The 23,319-nt window shown below is 34.3% G+C and overlaps 1 protein-coding gene across 1 annotated transcript in view; it reads right to left on the reverse strand.

The window, feature by feature from the left end:
• Nucleotides 1-23,319, reverse strand: part of LRP1B (LDL receptor related protein 1B) — a 610,286-nt gene that overhangs the window by 144,002 nt on the left and 442,965 nt on the right. Inside the window, exons 28-35 of the mRNA XM_056496787.1 lie at nt 19,487-19,618; nt 18,103-18,330; nt 15,128-15,302; nt 14,736-14,830; nt 11,206-11,355; nt 3,874-4,014; nt 3,034-3,159; nt 1,761-1,892 (exon numbers count right to left, since the gene is read on the reverse strand). Of these exons, the coding sequence (XP_056352762.1) occupies nt 1,761-1,892; nt 3,034-3,159; nt 3,874-4,014; nt 11,206-11,355; nt 14,736-14,830; nt 15,128-15,302; nt 18,103-18,330; nt 19,487-19,618 (1,179 nt within the window). The remainder of the gene's footprint in view (nt 1-1,760; nt 1,893-3,033; nt 3,160-3,873; nt 4,015-11,205; nt 11,356-14,735; nt 14,831-15,127; nt 15,303-18,102; nt 18,331-19,486; nt 19,619-23,319) is intronic.

The raw sequence follows: 23,319 nt of genomic DNA on the forward strand, positions 1-23,319 counted from the left end.
CAAAATTATCAGCTTTAAGTCCTTTGCCTTTTCTTAAATTCTGTTTAAAATAATTCAGTCAGAATTCTAGGTTGTTTAGTACAGTACATGTAGCATAATAGGGCTATGGCAGCAGATGGAAGCTGCTACCTCTGTTAAAAATCACGATAAATATGTTGTCTTTACCTTTTCCCTAATGGAATAAAGCTTCAAAAACATATTATTTTGTTTGTCACCATTCCAAAATATTTAGGGGTCTGAAAAGCTACAGTGTACAACTGCTTATACAGTCTTTTCCTTCAGTTATCAGACACATAGAATTTTAAAAGTGTAGGAAAAAAAATTAACTAGGGAAATAAAAAGTGACATATGAGAGTGATATGCTGACAAAAGAATAAAAAAACCCCAAACATTCCATCCACAAGTCAGTTTTTATCTTAAATGTCCTGACAAGCTTCCACTAATAGTCTTATTGTTTGCTGTTTCAAGACACCTCAGCTGTCTTCCCAGCCTTTCTGCTGCAGTAATTGTCCATAAAGTGGAAAAAAGGGACAACTTTGACCATTTAAACTCAACAGCCAGACAGAGAATTTGAAGTGGCCCAAGCACAAACACAAACTCTCCTCTGCAGCACATAATAACCTCAAAAAGAGGTGAGGAAAATAAAATGAGAACATCCCTCAGCAGAATTGTCTCTGTTCACTGACAGGGTTCTGTAAATAAGCTGCAACCAACATTCTGCTTGTAAAGTAATGAGCTAATGACCTCCTGAGTGAGATGTTTTGCAGATATTAAATAATATTTGCTCCTTCATTATTTTTTTCATACTTTGTAAATCTGCTTTTAATTCCATAATAGTGTGAGAGTATTTATAGAATATATATTTCTAGATACAGCATAGAAATATTGCCTCTATAAATGAATATAAATATTTTATATCGATATATATACACATGTATCTATACATGTATGTGAGTATAAATTTATGTGTAGATGGATAGATATATTTATAAAATAAGAGAGTTATCTGTATAATATACAATATTGGTATGCTCAAGAATCTTATGCCACCACCAATTAAACAAATGACAATTCTGATTTCAAGTAGTCAAAACAAATAAGAGAGTCATGCATTTTGCTACTTATTTGCTAATTAGAATTTAGTTAGAAGTATCAAAACACAGGGAGAAAAAAAGGTGTATGAATCTTCTAACTTGCTCATGTCTGCAAAAAACCATTCTCATTAGACTTTTAGTTATGATACACTGTATGTATTTCCTCCAGGTGGAAATGCCTGCTCTTCAGGCTGTCAGAGCTCATCCCAGAAGGAAGAAACAGATCCAGACTTGGCTTCTGCCCTGCAGGAACGTGGCTGAGCTGTGCTGGACAGGGAGAAAACCATCCCACTCAGCTGTCAAAGCCACCTGCTGGCTACAACACCACACAGGACAAAGAAAATCCCATGGAAAAAGTGTCATAGCAGGAATAAGCCTTTTTCCTTGATGAACACTTTCTGTAAAACCACCAGTTTCCTACTCAAGTTCTCAGTGATGGCTCCACCAGAAAAGAGCAGCTTCTGCCAGAACAATTGGCATGTGCTCAGTATTTCCTATTTACTGTAAATATTAAAGGTAGAGCTTAACTCTCTAACATGATCCATTTCCCATTCCTTTAAAAGCAGATGTAATTACTTAGAAGATTTGAAAACGAGGGGTTATTTCATTTATGAGTAGAAATTACAATTTTAACCATACATACAACAAATTATAAACAATATTTACCTGCATGGAAGTCTATGCCTACAGCAAATGAAGCCCCAGATATGGGCATTAAAGCATCCATTTTATCATTTGGATCAAGAGGAATTCCCCTAATTCCCTCGTGGACAGAGTACATGAGAAATGATTCAATACCTAAGGGAAAGGTAAAGCAGCCAGTGAGAGCAAAGTGGAAACTTTCCAAATAATCAAGATTAGAGAAGCTAACATACATTAGACAGAATTTACCAATAGTGGAACAACTCCAGCTCTTTGAAAAGATATCCATGAGTTATTACAGTGAATTCCTAATTAATTTACAAATGTGGTCCTATCAAGAGAAGGAAATCACTGTCCACTTCAAACACCACCTTATAATCAGGTAATTATCAGAAATTAAAATCAAAATTTAAGAAAAAATTGGGTTTGAATTAAAGGAAATTTAAGAATATTTTAGTGCACATCTGTGCTTTTTGAACATATTCAGCAAAAGATAATTTTAAATAACATGTGAAAAACAATACAGTAAATTGTCTTTCAAAGTACAGGATTCATCTCACTTATGCACATTTCCTTTGCAGGGAGAGAATTACTTTGCTTTAGGGATGTATTTTAAATGCCCACTTTTGTGTTAGATTAATCACATTGCAAATGCACTTATTTCTGTTAAGCAGGAATAAATTTTACTGTGTAGAGTTCTTCCCATATAGTAATTCTCAGGAGTTACTTAGTCCTAATTAATGGTAATAAATAATATTAAATTTATAAAACCATAAGGCACCTTGACCATAAGGCACCTTGACCATAAGGCAGTTTTGCATTATTCAGGCAAAGAGTAAGACTGTCTCTGAGCTATGTTTCGACTTCTGCCAACTTAAAAAGAAAAAGATTTAAGGAAAAAATTGGTTTTATTTTGTATTAAGAGCAATACAATAGGATGAGATACCAAACCATTCAGATACTTGTAGACTAATATTTAGTTTAAAGATAAGCTAGATGACCTTGAACAGATATTTATTAATGATGGTTAGTACAGTCTGCTTTTCTGTCTACACAAAGAAAAAAATAAATCAGAGTTACCACAGAAATCTATTTATTTGAATAGTTTAATGAAAAGCTAAATTTAATTCTGTCCTAACCACAACAGACATTTCTCTGTTACTGCTTCAATTAAGCATTTTAAGTATAGCTATTTAACTAACAATGACCAAGGTAAGTTTATTTACTCATTGCAATGTTCCCCTAGAACCTAAGATGGTTAAAATAAATGCTGAATAAATGCTGAAAGCCATTTTACCTTTGCAGGCCATACGGTTTTTTTGGAGGTTGTAGCCTACTGTGCACACACAAGTTCTGGTGGTTTCTGATGTTGGCAAACAAAGCTGGGAGCATCCCCCATTGTTTAACTGACAGGAATTGCTGCCTATGACAGGACAGGAGAAGAGACAGAGAAATAAAAACTAGAACAATGCAACTCTGGCTAAAAAGTAAATGTTGTTATCGATATATTATTATTATTTCCAATTTTTGTTCAGATAAACTGTTTGAAATATTGAGATAGGCATAAAATATTTCATAAATTCATATACCTTCCCATCCTTCACTCATGTAGAATTTCAACCCCACATTTCCCCTCAGAATATTAATAATTCTGTTTTCTGAAAAATCTGCCTATTTTAAAGTAAAAGCATCTGAAAAAGCTGAAAATTCTACATTGAGTTAATGATGAAATCTCACTGACATTAGTGTATCTTAATCTAGACTAATAAATAATTTATCATAACTTATTAATTCATCAAATGTTATGTTATATTATCTTGTTATCTTCATGAACAAGCCATTTTTTAATATCTTTGACATACTCCAAAGTGATCTCACAAATCCAATCTCCTAACAGCCTAATTATTACAATATTTAAGAAATTTATTTTAGTAAGATTTATAATAGACACTATACACAAGAAACCAAACACATCTTAGAAATCGGCAGCTTCATGAAGAAAAATGTAAATTCACTAAGATACTCAAGGCATTAGTTGATTACAAGTTATTATTTCCTTAACATTGGGAGAAGCACATTGGGAGAAAAGATACTGTGCACTCTAAAAGTTGGTTAAATACACTTAAAATGTGCTTACCTTGCTGTGCTGCTCTGTCGTACACTTTCATATGAACAACACCTGCAGTTTTATTTCTCAGGACAGTTGGGTTTCTTCCGTCTTTTTTGTTACAGGTGCCAATCTGAGCCAAGTTCTGGTCTGCCCACCAAAGCTTTTTATCTGTAAAATTTCCAAGTTTTAGAAATTAGGAGGATCACTATTAAACTGTATATGGTTGAGAACTAAGGAGGGAAAAAAGCTTTTGATGTTAATTCTGAGATCAATTTTAAGGGAAATTGCCTAAAGAGGTTTTAGAGAAAACCTGAAGGAATTGTGTTATTAAGATTCTGCAGACGTGAAAACAGTTTTCACCAATTTCACTATTGCTGAGACAATTGCTGATTTAAGGCTATCTGCATAGAAAATGCCTAATTTTTCATATATATGTGGAAATTCTAGTGTTACCCTAGGGAAGAAATTCTTTTTCACAAGCAAACAAAATTGCTTGGAATGTTAAACTAATTCTTCCATTTTAAAAACACCAGTTACTAAGAAATCATGAAAAGATTGAAAAGCAGGCACTGTCTGCCAAAGTTTCAGAATAAAATTTTAACAGTTTTGATTTCAAGCTCAAACTTCAGTGAACTAATGGCTGAAGATTGCAGCAAATCTCCTGATTGTCCTTGTCACGAGTCCTCAGTCCTTGAGTCCACCCAGATGGATGATGAGATGGTCTCAGGGCTCTTCACTTCAGACAGAAAAGAAATTATTTAATTTTCTTTTCAGTTAAAATAATTTTTGCCTATGCAGCAGTTTATATATTTAAATAACAAATTTATAGAGCTACAAAGTTAAGTGACTTGTGATAGAAAATGCAGATCTAAAAATTAATTTCTACTGTGCTAACTGTAAAAAGTTATAGCATGAAATAAAACATCTAGGCAAAATCCAAAATATACTCTCCACAGGTATATGATAAAACCATAATCTGTGGAATGAAAAATATTCTAAATATCATGATTTGGAGACACAACTGAAACTCTCTATTTAAATGTGGATAAATTTTAAAGAAATTCTACAACCTTATGCATTGACTAATCTGTCTAGAATTGACTGATTCAAAACATCATCCTGCAATAATGATCAATTAACAGTAGTTTGCATCTGAAGACACTTTTATCAGAAAATCCTTAGAACAAGAAGTGTCTGTGCTCAATTTTGAATATGTCAATTATAACAAAAAGGCACATGAAAGCTAAAAATGGAAAGGCTGTGTGTTATAATCCATACATGAAATATTGGGAATTGGATTTGTTTTTTTTCCTGTTAGATAATGACCCACCATCCTAAAGGTTAGGTTAATTTTTCCAAAGAAATGTTTGCATGTGAAGAAGAGTTTTCTTTCTTCACATCCTCTATGTGACCACAAATCAGATCAGGCCATTAAATAGTTTTGGTAATGACTGGTGCCTTGTGCAGAGTCACATGAATTTACTGTTTTACATATCCAAACCCATCTATAAAAAATTAGTTGTTTTGTAAGAATGGGGTACAGGAAGAAAGCAAATTACATATGGTTTTGGTGTTTTCATCTTTTATTTCAAAATTTCATCTCAAAAGTTCATTTTTATTTTAAATCAAATTCTTTTAGGCATTTCTTTAATATTTTGTACAAAACCTCAACTTTGGATATGGTTTCAACAACCTCCTAAAACTGCCCTTGACTGACCTGCCTGTCTCCTTAGGGAAAACAAAGAAACAAAAACTCCAAATAACCAACTTGCCATATTGTTTTACCAAGAGATGAATGCATGGCATAACTTAATCAAGAAGTTCAATTACCACAAATATTTTATTTCTCCTTTTGGGTAGTAGTACAGAGCCAAACCCATTTCTACATGAGCAGCTGAACGTTCCACCAGCACCTCTTTTGTTTTCTGAGCTACTCAATGAGACCACAGTTAAGAGCATCTAATAATTTCCATCCATGGTGTCAGGCACATCAGAGCATGGAGTTGTTCTCCTTTGATGACAAAAGTAGCACTTAATAAACTCATTACAAATCCTAAGGTACTTGACTGTACTGCAGAGCTTGAGGAGTGTCCTACAACCCTTACACCAATAAAAACAACAAATCACAATTCAATGTGAAGTTTCACAACACTCTTCAAAATTATTCTTTTACATTCCACCTTCATTCTTGTTAATGTGAGCCTAGATAAACCTTCAAATAAAAATGTAATAAAATATACTGAACTAGTGTTTATTCTTTTACACAAAATGGTTAATTATGATTTTAGAAGGAGACAAGGATAGAGTAGGGGGATCTAAATGAGAAAGGTCATACAAACCCTGACTTAGTATAGTTTAAAAGAAAAAAGGCAAAAAATATCATAAAATCAAAAGAAAACACCAATCTAAAAAAAAAACAAACCAAAATTCCCAAACAACACACAAATTCTGAAATACAGACACCTTGAGGTCAAACCTTCTCTGAGTACCTGCCCAAAAACTTGCCAGTTATGCCCTAAAACATAAGAAATGTTTTGCCTCTTCAGAAACTGCTAGGTGACCAACAAACACCACCAGTCTCAAACAAAACAAACTTACAACAATTGCACAGCTGCTTTTGACCATAACTCTGAGTTAAATGTGGACTATTTCTCTCTGCATTACTGATATTCTATCAGCAGATAACCCATCTATGATGTCTAGTATTCAGGATTAACTAATTATTTCTATATTAATTTTAAAATAAATTGTTTAATAACCATTAATAAAAAATAAAATTTAAAATAAAAAAGTAGTTGATTTAAAAAGAAACAAACAAAAACCACTTTAGCATAAAGACAACTTGCTTTCACACACAAGGGAAGAAAAAAATTGCTGTTTTGGACCTTTACACTTCAAACAGACGTGATTTATTTGCTTGATTATGCTAACAAGAGTGTTGCTCAATCGCTAATTACAATCTTGTTGCTGAAACTGGGTTATAATATATATTAAAATTGTTGTATTTATCCATTCTGTTGGGTAATTAGCATTAAGCACAGCAACATGTTGGGAAACAGCAACTTCAAATGCCAAAAATCGCTACCCTAGCTTCGTGGACAGTCCTTTGGAGATTTCAAGTAGTACTCTGAATGCAAATTTGGATGGGCCATTAGTTTTCATTAATGGTGGCTGGAGTATTTATGGAAGACAACTATGTACTGCACTTAGGACCAGGCAAATTGCCTAGATATATTTCATATATTAATGCTAGTGTAATGAATGGTGTTATGGCAATTAGAAGACTGATGACTTGGAAAATTAAGGTGTATGTGTTTGAAGTCTCCTGATCTAAGCAGCCCCTTTCACTTTGCAAACAGACCCAGCAAAGCCACAGCTCCCACCATCTGAGCTACTAGGAAAGCATTCTGGAGTTAGCTTTGAATCTTTACTTAGTATGAAACAAAAAATCAAATAACCAATATATCATCTAAAGCACGATGAAAGTAAATGGGAGCATGAATATATTTTGGTAATATTAACCTATATTTTCTGTCTAAAATGAAATACTATAATTGTTACTTTCTGTTTTGATTGCTTGATAATACAGCTTGATGGCTGTATTTATATACTGTTTTTGTTCAAAAGACTTTCTTCTAAAATCTGCATGCCCATTGAAAAGCTATTATGTATATCTGATTTTGTTGTATTGCTGATAGAATTTTTTTTAATATGAATTTCAACAGAAACAGCACTTGCACATAAAATCATTCACTACATGGAGTTACTCTATTTTACACTAAAAAAGACCAAATGCACAGCAAATTATATTCTCATTATACAATCTACATTATATTCCTATTTTTTCAAAACATGAGCTGAATTTTGGATTTTGTGTAAATTGTATTTCTGCGAGGACCTGATGATACAAAACCCAATCAAATGCCTCCACCAAAACTGCTGACAGAACTCCAGCATCCTTGTCTTCTCAGCTATAGACTTAAAGTATCTAATCAATACCTTTCTAGCAATGCTTAGTTTTTCATTCACAGCCATTTGTCATTCAAGGAACAACCCACCAGTTTGGAAACACATCAGATATGGCTGTGAGTTCCTTTGCAACTCAGATCATGTGAAATAATGACTGTGCTCACCAACCCAGGAATACAACTCTCACCACAAAGGTAAATTTCTTTTCTGTTACTTTCAGTAACAGTCAAGGAACAATTTTCACTAAGTAACTTGGAAGGCAGGAAATGAGACTATGCAGAATTCCACACACATCTTTATCAACTGATCCCACTCAAAACATTGACTATCAGAAAAGCAGCTAAAATCAAGATACTGGATGATGTATTAAACCTTAAGACAAGTATAAGAAGTATTTTCTTATTGTTGAAGGGTTTTGCTGTACCATATAAGAAATTCAGAGGTTGTCTCACAGAGAACATCCTGAAACTCAGAACAGGGGATATATTTGATATAAATTTGTAAATGGTGCGAACTGCAGGTGTTAAAAATTATGTAAGGCACAGGGTTCTGTGAATCAGATAAACTTCTAAGTGACTAAAAAAAACCAGCAGAGGTCTTTGAAGAAAATAAAATTTAAAGTTAACATAGTAACAGAAGAAAATTACTATGACCAAATGGAAAACAATAATCAGTGGGAGGTACTAGATTAAAACATTCATGCGGTTTTGACTGATAGGTTAATTAAAAATGGCTGATGTTCCATACACTGACATCTCACAGGGTGAAGATGGATTTGAAGAAAAAGTGGTAAGAGTAGAAAAGCACATATGATTCACAGATTTCCAGCAACTTTGCAATACAGAATAGCAACACTTAATTTTTAAATTTTTTTTTATATGCTTAAAGGCATGGAAAAATAAGAATTTTGTACATATTCAAATGCTTTACTTTCAAATGGAATATAATTTTCATTACATCTAAATGATGATGCTCAAAAAGATTTAGCAAAAGCAGGCACCAAAAGACTAGGAATTTTGCTCAGCATATTGGAAAAGAAAGATGACTGACACAGCTGAGTGGAAAACCAATAAATGAAAGACCCGAAATACAGAAAGATGTGAGTTATATATTGTTCCCACTTCCCTCAAGGATAAACCTGACAGTTACCTTGGCACCAACTTGTTTGCTCACATTATTTTTTATGTCTTATCATTACCTTCTGTAAGCTTCCACTAAAGAATGCAATAGTAGGAAAATGTTAAACAGAGCCTGGGAAGGACTAAATAACAGCAAACATCTGGAACAGAAATCTCAACAAGTGACCTGGTGATAACAACTCTACAAAGGGAGTTTCAAAATATCAAACTCCACCTCCTCTTTCTGCCTCAGTGGAAACATAACCCAAAAATATGAGAAGGTCAAACATTAAAACATACCAACAAAGAAAGTTAGCTGTCCAAAGCACTGCTTTTAGCTGGGGAGACACTAAATGCAAAAAGCAGAATAATGTAAAAGAAAGCTGAAGATTACAGGGCTCCCCTCCAGCACTGAGAGGAACTTAAATCCTACAAGAGAGTTAAGGGTTTGGGCACAGGTGTCATCTCTCTCTTCAGTCACTGGTGAATTCAAATTGCACAAAAAAGATAGCTCAGTATATTCACAGAGAAACATTTCCTTCATGTTGTTTTATTGTGTTTACTGTGTTTTTAGATATAAGCAGACATGAAAATTTAGGAATAGGAGCAAAAATGATGCAATGAACATTGCAATTACTGTGATTCACCTGCTAAAAGCTCTGATTAAACTTGTAGGCAAACAGATCAGCAGGGGTAGTAAATTTTCACACACTATAATGTTAAATCTTACATTAGAGCAAATCAGTCATTCTTCTTTACTTATATATTATTAATTATGACCATTTATCAATTAGAGTTCACTTGCTTCCTATGGCATCAGATTTTCTGTTCTGACCCACTTTACATGCACAAAATCCTGCTTTTAAGCAGCTGATGCACAGCCTCTTGCTCTTTAGGAAAATGAAAGGCATTTATATTACCATGGTATGTTCCACAATATGGAAACTTGCAGGAGAAATTAATGCAGAAACTTTTCATATTTCTCAATCAGCACATACAATACTGCTGATAAAAGTGAAAGTGCTTTGACTTTTCTCCAGCAGATTTATCTGGGGAATCTCACTGGAGTATCAAGGTGCACTTTAGCACAGCTATGTCTCCAAAACCCAAAAGCAAAACAAAAAGAAAGCCATAAACTCTTTGTAAGTTTTGTTCATCATTTTTGAGTAGGAAGAATTGCCATTACCCATAAAAACAAAGCATCTCAATCTATTATTAGAGGTACATGTGATAAAACCCACACAGCAGATATTCTTCCTTCTCCAGATGTGCAAAAATTCTACAACTTTCAGACACTCTTCTTCACATGGTAGCTAAAAAAACTCTTTACTCCCTGTCCCAGAGGGATCATCACTGCTGCAGCTCCTGTGGGTCACAGGTGCAGACCTGACACCCCCAGCAGCTCAGTGACAGAGTGAACAAACACTCCTTACACCTCCTGGTAAAGACTTCCAACAGCTCCCCAGAGTAAAGGTCCTTTATTCAGTCTATTTCTAGTCACAATCCAATCAATGAAAAACAATTTGTCCAAATTAACATTCATGGTTCCTTCTGACACCAAACCAGCTTGTGTTTATGAATGCACATATAAAAGCATAACATCTCCAACAGATACTTGACAGCATTTAGAGTTCAGTACTGGCCAAATGGGTATATTATAAATCTAATTTAGTAATTACCACTTTAAATATGACATAATTTACACCATGACCATAAAAATAATTACATTTAATTTTCACTAGCACACCATCTATACGTACATAATTTTTATTAATTAATTGATCAATCAAATAAAATATTTCATTAAAAGTCTGGAACTCACTCATCCCAAGAAAAGTCTGAATATCAATTGAACTTTTTTTAATTTTTGGAATATCCAGGATAAATATAAGTGATTTTTAAGTGAGGTCAGTAATTTGTAGGAGATATGGAAAGCTCTAAAGTCATCTCTAAAAAAGAAGAAGCATAAGCATAAATTCTGAGTCAAACTGGAATTTATTTACATGTGACTGTAGTAAATATAAGCCATCAATTTGTTACCTTCATTCCATATATATATGTATATGCAAGTCTGTGTGTAGAAATATCCTTGCAATAAAGATTGCAAACTGTTCAATTAAACATAAAGAACTCTTCATGGGCAACACAGTCTCACCAGTGTATGTACTGGATGTATTATTTATATGAAAACAACATTTTATTTCCTAAGCTTTTAATATTCCATTATTAATTAGTTTTGAATAATTAAAAAATATATTATCATTGGACTTACCCATAATGGTTAAAGCTGTGGCTTTTGTTAAGTCTTCTTTCATTGATTCTATTATTTCAAGATTACCACCATCCAAATTGCATCTACTTATGGTTCCATTTCCTGAACTGATCCAGTAAAGCTTGTTCTCCCCATAATCTATTGATAAACCTGTAATTAATGCATACAACTTTTAACTGTGGCTTTAATGGATTATACACATTTATTATTAAACTGTTTTCATAATGGAAGTGCATTTAAGAAATATACACACACATCCACACAATCATGTTAGTCACTCATCTACTTACACTTAGAAAAAAAAATTTACAATGAAAAAAAAAAACTAGGCTTTTGGAAAGATTTGTGCCTTTTATTTCTTTCAGCAGTTACTGAAACCAGTGACTGACTGATGAAAGAGCATTATCTGGCAAAGAAGAATTACTTGAATAAGCTGAGGCCCTAAGCTAGGTCATTAACAACTTGTAAATGGAAACCATCATTTATATTTTAAAATTATGAATACACAGAGACTTGGTAAACAAGGTACTTTTTATGATTCAGAACTATAAAAAGTCTGTTCTCTCCCTGCTTAGGATGATGAAATACCAAAATCTAATCCAAACTCCTAATAAATTTATAGTATTACTTTTCATTTTGATTCATAGTGAACTGACCTCATAATCAGTTCTTTGGAGTTTGAAGCAAGAGAACTGCCAAAATAAAGATACTTGCAAAATAAGCTACTAAATGAATAAAGTATAGAGTTTTCTGAAAGTAAGAGCAAAGAACTAGGAGATAATGTATTTCAGACTTTTGTAATCCTTTAAAAATGTTCAAGAAGTGGTAGCAGGAGATTTTCCACAGTGAAATATTCTTGGCATGGTAACAATACCTGCCATAACAATTTGCTTTGGTGCTCCAGCTTCCCCAGAACCCATGCTAAGTATCCAGCAGCAAGTTGCCAAAAAATACTGTATTTCACTGCATGGGTCAAGCTCTAGATACTGAACTGTATGTTTCTCATCCTGTGGAAAGTTATTTTGGAAATGCCGACAGGAGAAAGCAGCGCCCTGAGCTGCAGCCTTCACAGCTGCCATCGTGTCACTGCTGTCATGCACATCTGACATGGCAGGCCAAAGGGTGTCTGCCTTCTGAGCTCCTAGAAAACACCTTCCCAGTCCCTTTGCAGGAACTGATATTTCCTTGCACCTCTCTGCAAATTGTTTCATGCAGGAGGAGCCATCACACGCTGGAGAGAGGATCTGGAGCGGCGCCTTCAGCAGGGACTGGTCCTGCAGCAGCTCTGCACACCCAGCCCCATGTTTGCACAACCAGCTGCCCTCCAAGCACAGAGCACCAGGGGTCCTGGGGACCATCAGCACCTGCAGTGCTTAGCCCACCCAGCGAATTCCCTGGGAATATCAGTGTGGCTGAAAAGGGAATGCACCAGCAGGGAGCTTTCCCTGCTCCGGGATGGGCAGCACTTGGTGGGATCTGTTACTGAGGCTACTGCCAATACAAGCTATGCAGCAATTACAGTCCTGTCCTGCCTGGTTTTATACTTCAGATATTCCACTTGTGTTTCTATGCACAGGCATTCCAATTTCACAGCAGCAACTGACAAGAAAAACATTCCTATCTCCTTCTACACAAGTCTAGCACGTTATTCACCCTCAAACACTTTCCACCTATTACCAACCTTTGCAAAAACACATTCTTTCTAATATAGGCAGAGCATGTTTAATTAGGTTTTTTATTTTTTCAGGAATTTTGCTGCTTTACTAATGAAAACAAATGGTTTATTAGCCATAAGCATCACAGTTATTCATGATGCATTCAAGTGTAGGTGACTGGCTTAAACCTTAAAACCTGCTAAAGCAATCTGAACATGAGGAGTGTACAATATTGGTCTCAGGGAATTCAATTGAGCCAATGATTTGCCCAACAAAGTATAAAATTAACCATGAGTTCTGAATTCCTAAGAATTATTTAATGGCACTCCAATGAACAGTTCCTTTTTCAACAAATATATGTGTTAACACTGGAGACTTTTAGAACTGCAGAATGGACCATAACTAGAATGTACTAGCTAAGATAAAAATGAATGACACCATCTGTCATCCTAAGAGTATCTGTTCCCAAAATTTCCAAACTAAATACTCTTGGTAATAATATAAAATTCTGCAATTGAAAAATTGTCTCCTTGTTTTGATGGAACTCAAATAGGAAAAAAAAAAAATCCATCAGCTTAATTCAAGTCACAGATTGGAAAACTCCCTATTTTTCAAATTCTGAAATTTTGCATCAAGAAAGTTGAACATCCCATTAGTTACCAGGATACCCAACTCTAATCAGCCAGATATTTGTGTTTTTCAGCAACCTACCAGAGAACTCCCCAAACACTCAAAACTAGCACTGCATGAACTAGGGTTTCACTTGTGGACAATTTTCTCAATGCACAAATGGAATATTAAATTAAGGTTTTAAGACTTTTACTTTCTAAATCTTTAGAAGAGTTTCATTGTACTTAGTATGAGTGACTTATGGTAAAATAATATTCAATGCAAAGTGTTGAACACAACTGTCCTTAATATTGTTCTAATGTTATTAAAAGTGCCTGTTCTTCACCTTAAAATTAGTGGGTTTGCCACTCTTCTCTTCAGATAAAAAGGTAATTGTCTCTTCAAGTGGATAGATAGATAATCATATCAGCAGTAAAACAGTTATCAAGTAATTTCTAATTCATTGAATTTAGGGTGTAAAATGCATGTCATGTTGCTCTTATGTCTAAGTTATTGAAATCTTTTAATCACTTTCACTTCTTGCTTAATTCCTTCAATTATTTAAAAAAATAAATGCTTTAAAATATAATCACTTTATTGATGGGCAATTAATAAGGTAGCAACAATTGACATAACCACTTTAACGCTCTATAAAATGAAATTATCTACCAAAAGAGACTTGAGCAAAATCAAGAAAAAATACACACAGAAAGAGCTTTTGTTGTTTGTGTAGGTTTTTTTTTTTTTAGTTCTGTAATTTATCATCAACTATATGAATCCCCAAGTACTAAAACTGAGGCTAAGTCATGATATGAAATGCATGCTTCAACTGTTGTTCTTTTTTTTTCTATATGGAAAGTTAAGGGCCAATTTATCGTTTGATTATGCAACTGAGATTCTGGTGAGGAAGGATCCACATTTGCAGTCAAAGCATCCTCTCACACATATCCATGACTTACTAAAATCCTGACCTCCACATTTTTCTAACCATGATACAAAGATTGAGAAATACAGATGAGTTCTCTTTCAGTCTACAGTAATCCTAGAAGTCAATAAAACTCCACTAAATCTACAGTAGATTTCAGTTAAAATGGGCCAAAAATCTCTTATATTGTGAAACAGTAACATGAGTGTTGTTCACATCTTTATGCCTGTTCTTATCACTACAGATGAAAAACACCACTGTACATTTAAATATCAGTTCAAGACAATGTCCATAATAAATCACTATCAGTTAAAAAAGAACCAGGGAAAAATAATATTTACCAACAGGATCTTTTTGATTCTGAAAGAGTATTTTGCTGTTGCTGCCATCCATGTTGGCCATGTTGATTGTGTTACCATCAGTCCAGTACAGCTTGCTGAGGAAGAGAATTAACATATTTACAATATTGCTTTGTGTACACAGTGTTTTTAATGAGTCACTAGTGAAAACATTCATTAGCTTAGGAGACAAAATGCACAACTAATAGTTTCATAATTTAATCAGAAGCTCTCTAATGGAAGGAGTATTCAGCTAAGATATTTTCAGTAAAATCTTCAAAATTGTTCTTTTAAGTTTGAAAGAAAACAGAATGGCCAAAATAAAAATAGAAACGAAGAGCCACCTTCTGATGAGCTTTACTGCAGTTTATTTATCACAGCCATGGATACCTTACCCTTTTACTGGGTGAACTGCAAGACACTGGGGTTTATCAATCCCATGGATGATTGAGGTTTTCAAGGAACCATCTAAATGTGCCACATTAATTTGTGTTTCATCAAATTCTGAGCTAATCCAATATAAATTACGTGATATCCAATCCACTGCAAGACCTCTGATACTCTGAATATCTGCAAAAAGGGAAAGCAGTTAGTTTGATTTTTTTTCTGGATTATTGTTTGCGTTAAGGAAAAAAAAAAATTCAACAGTTTGTTAACAACACTGTGCAATATTCTACTCAGATTTATTAACTAGTTACCAAGAATTAATAAACTTTATTTTTTTTCCTGGGCCTGATACACTAAGAATATGGAAACCACACTGAATATTCAGAGGATGAAACCTATTGTCCAAAAAAATTAATCAGAGTTGCTGAATTTCTGTATTGTACTTTTCTGCTTTGGAAAGCATTTATTTGCTCAGTGGCTTTCTAAAACAAAGCAATGCTGAAATTTAAAAGCCTCCTTCCTTCTTCAGCTCCATGAAGGCTCAGTACAGAGGATCTGAATTAAATCCACTGCTCTATAGCATAGTTCTGTAGCTCATATGCATTTGTGTCACTGGAGAAGTTTACTGGTTTTATTTTTGAAGGCTTTGAAGACTCCAAGTTACTCCCCTGCCTTCGTAGAAAGGGCAAAACATCTGCCAGCCAATGGGAAGCACTGAATTAACTTTTTATTTTGCTTTCCTGTTGTTCATAGCTTTTACTTTTCCTATTAAGTTGTTTTTACCAAAACCACAACTTTTCTCTCTTTTACCCTTCTGATTCCCCTTCCCATCCCACTGTGGGGAACAAAGAGCAGCTGTGGGTTAACCTACAGCACCATAGGCAGAAAAAAAGAATGTGATATGACTGATTTGATAACTTGGTAGTCTTCCTTAGCAAAGGATTCAAAGAAATGTCAATCTGTGTTAAAATCTGCCTGAAACACTGGGTGTAAAGTCACTGCTCCATCCCTAGGTACCAACACACCCCTCTGCCCTGAGTTAATATTGGCTGACATCTTTGTGGAGAAGAAAACAGGGCAAGGGTGATTTGATGACTCATTATAGTTCATAGTTTATACACATCTTCTGTCAGCTTGACATGGTAATTTCCACTGACAGGAATATTGCCCTTGACAAGCTGACACGGATGTGGCTGAGGAATGGTTTGCATGTCCATAAGGCTGAGCAGTGACTGGGCATTAGGAAGTTTGCCAGCCTCACAGAATGCAATGAAGGACACCAAATACACAGTCCTTGACCCATGTCCTTGCCCTTGTAGTTTTTTTTTTGTTTTTTTTTTTTTTGTTTTTTTTTTTTTTTTGCTTGGAGGAACTCTTAAAAAGATAAAAGTATGACTTGGCATCTTTGTGACACTGGCATAAGACTTCACCCAACCAGAATCCCTCCAGGACGTGCTTACAAAGCTTCTTATGTTCTTATAAGAACTATAAAAATATAAATGCAAGCAAATGAAATAGTTTACACATAGCAAATAGCTTTCTACAATGTTTTGATGTGTTAGAATATTGTAATTTTCTCCAACTTATAAGAGTTAAATGTGAAACAAAAAAGCAACAAATAAACAAAAAGTAAGAACACCCATGAAAAACTCTAGCACAGGAGCTACCATAATGAAAAGAATATGAAAGAATAAGATATTTCTTTTGGTTTCATTAAGCTCCCTGACAAGTTCAATGATTTTTCTACAATAAACAACATTTTTATTCTACTACTTTTTGAAAAAAAAAAAAAAGCAAGTAACAAGTCCCTCTTTTGGGCACCTGAATATCTGATATAAAGATCTCTAGGAGGAATTCTAAGCCTTGTTCTCATTATTGGGACTGAAAAACACATCTGATTGTTAATAAAGTTGTCTCTGAGATAGCAGGGGAAAAGAAAAAGTAGCCACACAAAATAAATGAATTCACGGTCTACAAAATGGGAAATTGCCATATTTGTCCAAACATTTCCCAAAATGTGCTAACACAGAAGTAATTTTTCTAAAGTGACACAAGGGGCAGAGCTTGAATTATTTTCTAAAGTCCCCAGATAATGAACTATATAGTTTTTTTGTTCTCCAAGTTAAAAAAAGTCTGATCTCACACAACTGAGAAATTTCTTTTCTCTTCTTCCCCACCAAACATTCATTTATCTATTGGGGAACCAGAGTTAGTAAAATTTGCTTTCACATAGCCAGTTTTTCCTATTTTCAAGCAGGTAGGGACATTATAAAGTACAACAACAAGTGCTGCCAGGACAGGAACTGACAATGGTTGGAAACAAAAGCCAAATGTTACCATGGACAAAAAATGGTTCTCACTTCAGTACCAGGGCTACCAAAATAAGGTGGAAGCAATGACATACAGACTTAATATTAATTAATTTTCTGTACTAATGTGTATGTTCTGCACAGAAAAAAAAAAAAAAAAATTAAAAAAAACCCCACATTACATCAGTACCACCAAAATTACCAGGCTGCCATGTTGTGGTTTCACCAATGGTGCCAAAGCTGAGAGATCTACAGGGACTAGAAAGAGAAAATAACCCTGACAGAGCCAATTTCGTTGATAGGTCAACACAGGTGGCCAAAGGACGTAGGAAACTCTTCAATGCAAAGCTATGTCAGGATACTGTGCTTCTCCTGCTTTTTATTTTTATTCTTTTTACTTTCAAGACATTAGTTTCCTTCTCTTACTACACAGTTCAATCTTACACAAAATCAATACAAAATTACATCCCAATTTGTTTACATAAAATTGAATTATGAATCAATAAAGTGAACTAGAATCCTAAAGAGAATTCTGCTTGCTTATTGTTTAGATCAATTATCCAATACCAGGGCAAGGTTCACATATCAAGAACTTGCATGCTCCTATTTTAGCATGCTGATAACACACATTTACCAAGAAGGAATTATTTTTACTTCAATGTTATGCTGTTTACCTCTTGAAATAATGGTTTCTAAGCCAGTCCCATTGATGAAGGCACGTTTGATGGTCTGTGTTTTCACATCAGTCCAGTATAAACGTTCTTCAACAGCATCAAAATCTATGACTGTCACATCATCAATGTCAGGAACAGTGAAGGCTGTGATGAAGTTGAAATATGGGTTCTCTATGTCCACCCCTCTTATTTCTGAACGTCTTGCATAAAGAAGAAACTTCTTTCTTTCTGTTAGAAAAAGGGAAAACATCATTCCTCATCCTCTTCACAACATCTCTAACAGAAGTCAAAGTTATCCATTTGAGATTGCTTTACAAATGTGTAAATGATGTTTATATGAGTGATTAAACATCTCCAGAAAACCTGCAGACTAGTGACACTTGAGCAGTAATGTTAAAAATAAAAATCACAAAGAAAAGAATTCTTATAATGGACATTGTCACCACACCTCTAATCAATATGGCATTATGGGTGTGAAAGAAAAACAATGTTGAAAATGTTATTTTAAACTCAATCAAATCCTGTTTCACCTCCACATCCTAACAGATATGAACATTTGGTATCTCAGGATATCAAACTCGCTCTAAAAGGGAAGTTTTGCAAACAGCAAATGTGTGTGTGTGAGCAGGGAAAAACAAACAGCTGGAACAAAAAGGGCAAACTGGTTGTTCTAATTTACACCTCCACTAGTGAAAAAGGATGATAAATTAAAGGCAAAGCAAAGCTCTCTTTTTCATCTCAAAACTCTGAATGATTGGAGCAAGTGCCTGCAAATGAACAGCAAAATGAACTTTTTTCCCTGCAATATCCCTGTCATGCCAAAATATTATTTTATTTTCTGTTTCTTGAACGTTATTAATCAACAGTGAAAAGGATAATTTAGTACAAGGTTTTATAGATAATACATACAATTATTTGACATTTCAAGGATTTTTAGAGCTTAAAAGTGTGTATTGCAGCTTTTTATAAAATTCCCCTGCACAGATGCACTTCTAGCATTTACTTTTTGTTTTTTAATCCTTGAAAATGAAACTAAGACAATCCTAGAGCAGGTAGAGATTTAAGCTAATAAGCACCTTTTTGCTATTCAGCTTACCTGGCTCAGAGTGTTGGGATGATGCACATTTCAGTATAAAGCTTTCTGCTTTGCAGAGATAAATTTATGCACTCATCACACACAGCAGCAGCACAAAGAAACAGCTGTGGCAGCAAATATCAAAGCACCACAGACCTCAACTATTAGAATAAGTCATCAATTCTTAAAAAGCAGATTCTCCTTTAAAATACACCATTAAAAAGCACTGTAGATATTTTATTTTTAACATTAATTTGTCCATTGATTCTAAAATCAATGCAATTGCCAGGCTGTGGGAAGAAAACTTACCATAACATGTTTTTTTGTCTGAAGCCAGTTTCATCAGGTGTGGACAGGCACAGGCAGCACTTCTGTTGTGATTGATCAGGCACATGTGGGAGCAGGGACCCTTGCCCTCATTAGCAGCACAAGGGTTGGGAGCTAAAACAGAATAATTGAAACTCACAAAATGTAAAAACACTTGCTAAAATTCAGGTTTGTCAAACAGCTGGGAGAAGGTAAAAATTCTGTCTGAAGACAAACCCAGTCTAAGTGATTAACTGAGCTTGTGCTCTCATCATTTTTTATAGGCTAATATTCAACTCCAGTCCAAGAATATATCTATATCTATCTATATCTATCTATATCGATATCTAATCTATATCTATAATCTATATCTATATCATCTATATATATATATATATATAAAATTTGTGTTTTGTTTTGTTATTACAGCCACAGTTTATAGTTGTAACTTTAGGAAGCAAATGGATATAATTTTTCCAGGCAGGTATTAATTTTGCAGCCTTTTCATAAGATTTAAATCTTACTGTCTTACTAATCAAGACACATGGGATAAAAAAATGTCAGTATGATGAGGACCTGAAAAACAGATTTAATTAGGTGAAAGCAATAGTAGTCAAAGCTTAGATTATGAGATGAATTGTGGTAAATTCAATGTTCCCTTTCAGTTTGATTTCCCTGTTAGAATATTAACTGGAAATCTAACACACAAATGGAAATTGAAAGGAGAAAAAAACCAAACAAAACCACAGCAAAATATTTCTACTTTTCTCAGAGAAAACCTCTCCTAAGTGTAGGTCTTCACAAGTCACTTCCTATAGCTCACTGATTGAATTAGATGTGCTAAAACTGCTTTAAAGAGCAGGAAGAAGTTAACCACAGCAATCTAATGACTGAATTTCCTTAAAAAATAAATTTAGCTCAAACTCAAGTACTAAAATTCCACAACAAAGTTTGCTTCATTGAACCATTTTTTTTTTCCACCAGTGCATGCTTTCTTAAATTTATCCAGCATTCCTGAATCCTTTAACTACTTACTTGTCTAACCTGTATTGTGGGGGGAAAAAAAAAAAAAAAAAAACTTTCAAAATCTTGGATAAACAGGTTAATTACAATTGCAGCCATCATTTTATTAAAAAAAGAAACAAACAAACAAAAAAAAAAACAAACCCAACCACAAAAACCCACAAAAAAACACAGGCTTTTTTGATTTTCTAGAAAGTCATTCCATTCCATTTGCCCCCTTTAAGCACTGGCAGCACTGGAGGCCTTTCCCAGAAACTAAAATAGATAAATGCTTATTTAACATCACTTTTGTTGTACCAATAGGAGCACAGAAAAAATCTGGGGTGATCTCTTGTAATAAGTTCAAAACTTTATGTGGAAGGAAAAAAAAAAGTGAGGTTGAAGAAAAGACACTGAAGATAACAAGGCTCAGAGAGCCTTTCCAATTATTAATACGTTATTAGTAAAAACACGACTTAGAGTTTTGAAAACACTGTGAATGAGATCACAGACACATTTATGTTTTAAGGGATATCAGGAGACCAGCTAGTGGTTCAATCTCCTGCAAATTTTGGCATTTTTTCCACAGTACTGTGAGACTAAAAATTTGGTTCTGTGTTTTGCAGAGAAGCATTTCCTTACATTTATTTGCCAACATGGAGCAGTAATTTCTGTGAAATTTCAACCTCTCTGTATTCATACAACTGTCTGTGACAAGGATTTACTTTGTGCCTAAGAATAATTAATCCCTGTATTTCTTTCCATGCAAGTAGGGCTTTATGGAGTGGAATATATGGAATTTGAACAGAAGAGAAAAATAAAAATCATGCTGGTTAATGATAATTTTAAAGAGAGTGCTGTGGTTCAAGTGTGCTCCAAGCATCCACCAAGAGGAGTCAGGGCAATTTCTGTGCTGTTTACATCCCAACTCCCTCCCTATTGCACAGATCACAAAACTGGTGGAAAAACAAGTGTTATAAAGCAGATGTGTTTGTTTCCACATGAATGCACAACTCTAGGAGCAAAGTACCATGATTCAAACATTACTTCTAGCAGCACATATTTATATATTCCTTTCATATTCATGCTGCTTGCACTGAATAACAGCTAAGCCTTCTCTTTATTTCCTAATAAAAACTAATTCTCCTGAGGGCACATTGTTATTGCTCTGCCTCTTAAAAATTTGCCTATTTTTTTTATTTTCTTGTGCTCATTTTAACAGTTCTATTTCTACTGTGAATAACCTCATGAGCATTTGTTACTCACTTTTTCCATGCCATTTAAGATTCCACAGACTGCCTGTCTATAAATGGTATTTCCAGCAGCACCAGCCAACCTGTCCCCAGACCAAAACCTCTCCCATACTCTTGATCAGCCTGTCAGGCTTTCTTGATGTGCTGTATATGATCTGTATCCAGCATTCCAGCTGGGGGAGTGATATGGATTTATACAGCATCACAGTTCACTACCTGTGCTGCTTTATTCCTTTCCTAATCATTTCCACCAATTTATTTTCCTTTTGATCACAGCAAGCCACAGAACTGGCACTTTCCCTGACTGGACAGCCCTTCTCATTATTTGATTGATTTCCAGTGCTGATTGCTTGTCAATCTGTTTCTCTCACCGTGCTGTGCACAGATACACACATGTCACTGCTGTCACATTGCTCTTGACTGCTCCCTAAAACTTCATTTAAACAAAATGCTTATTCCTCTTGACCAGTAACCCTTAGAAACACCCCCTCAGACATTCCATCACCAGCTGACAAATGAACACTTACTCTGACAGCCTCTCAATATGCATTTCCTATGGCAAATTCATCCCCTGCATTAACTTTATATTGAGCTTGTGTCTTCATGGCATCAGATTTTAGTGAGACAAAGTTTGATCTTACACTTTAAATGTTTCAATTCTGCCTAAACCTTCAAATAACTCCACTACAGTCACATCAAAAGGAACTTTCAAATTACTGAGAATTGATTCCCACTCATATTTAAAACCAGTTACAGATCTAATCCTCTGCTCACTGTCAATACTTCCAATAAAATTGCTTTTCCTAAGGCCAAAGTACTCAGCCAAGTTAAATCTGTACACTTCCTGATTATATCTGATTATTTTAGCACTGATCTTTGAAATGCTCAGGTTAGGACTGATCAGATGTGTAGGTTCTAAAGTAAATATTTATTTCCTTTAATCACTTTAATCATTCATTTCAAAAATTAGCCAGTATAAAAATTTAAATATTCACCATGATACTAAATAAACAGGAATGCTCTTAGAATTAAGCACAATTCTTGAAAAAGCTCATAAAAACATATAAATAAATAAATAAATAAATTATATAATATAAATATAAGTAAAATAATAATACATATTTTGGTACATATATCTTGCATTAGTTATAATACATATACCTAACTTTCTGCTAGTTTTGAAGTAAAAAGAACATATACAAGGTTGAGAGAAGATCTCAGAGTTGTTTTCTAGTTCTCCTCATCTTAAGCAACGTTTCTGTAAGAGTTTATAATTTTAAACAGCTGGCAATCTGGGCCTCAATAGAATATTGTAACAAAACAGTGCTATGAAGTTAATATTCTTCATTTTTTAATTACAAAAGAGCCCAGTGGCACCAATATACTCTATTTATTATTGTACTGTTTGTCCTGATTTCTAAATAAAAATTTAATCTGCAAAGACAAATTATGTCATAGCCATGTTTGGTTTTTAATTTCAATTCAAATTAATACCCTGGAGAAATGGAAAAAAAAAAAAAAAAAAAAAAAAAGCTGTGCTCCTTCCAATGCTCTATATTTACCCCTCTTGTCACTCTCCTC

The sequence above is a fragment of the Oenanthe melanoleuca genome, chromosome 7 (assembly GCF_029582105.1).
Source record: "Oenanthe melanoleuca isolate GR-GAL-2019-014 chromosome 7, OMel1.0, whole genome shotgun sequence".
Taxonomy (NCBI): Eukaryota; Metazoa; Chordata; class Aves; order Passeriformes; family Muscicapidae; genus Oenanthe; species Oenanthe melanoleuca.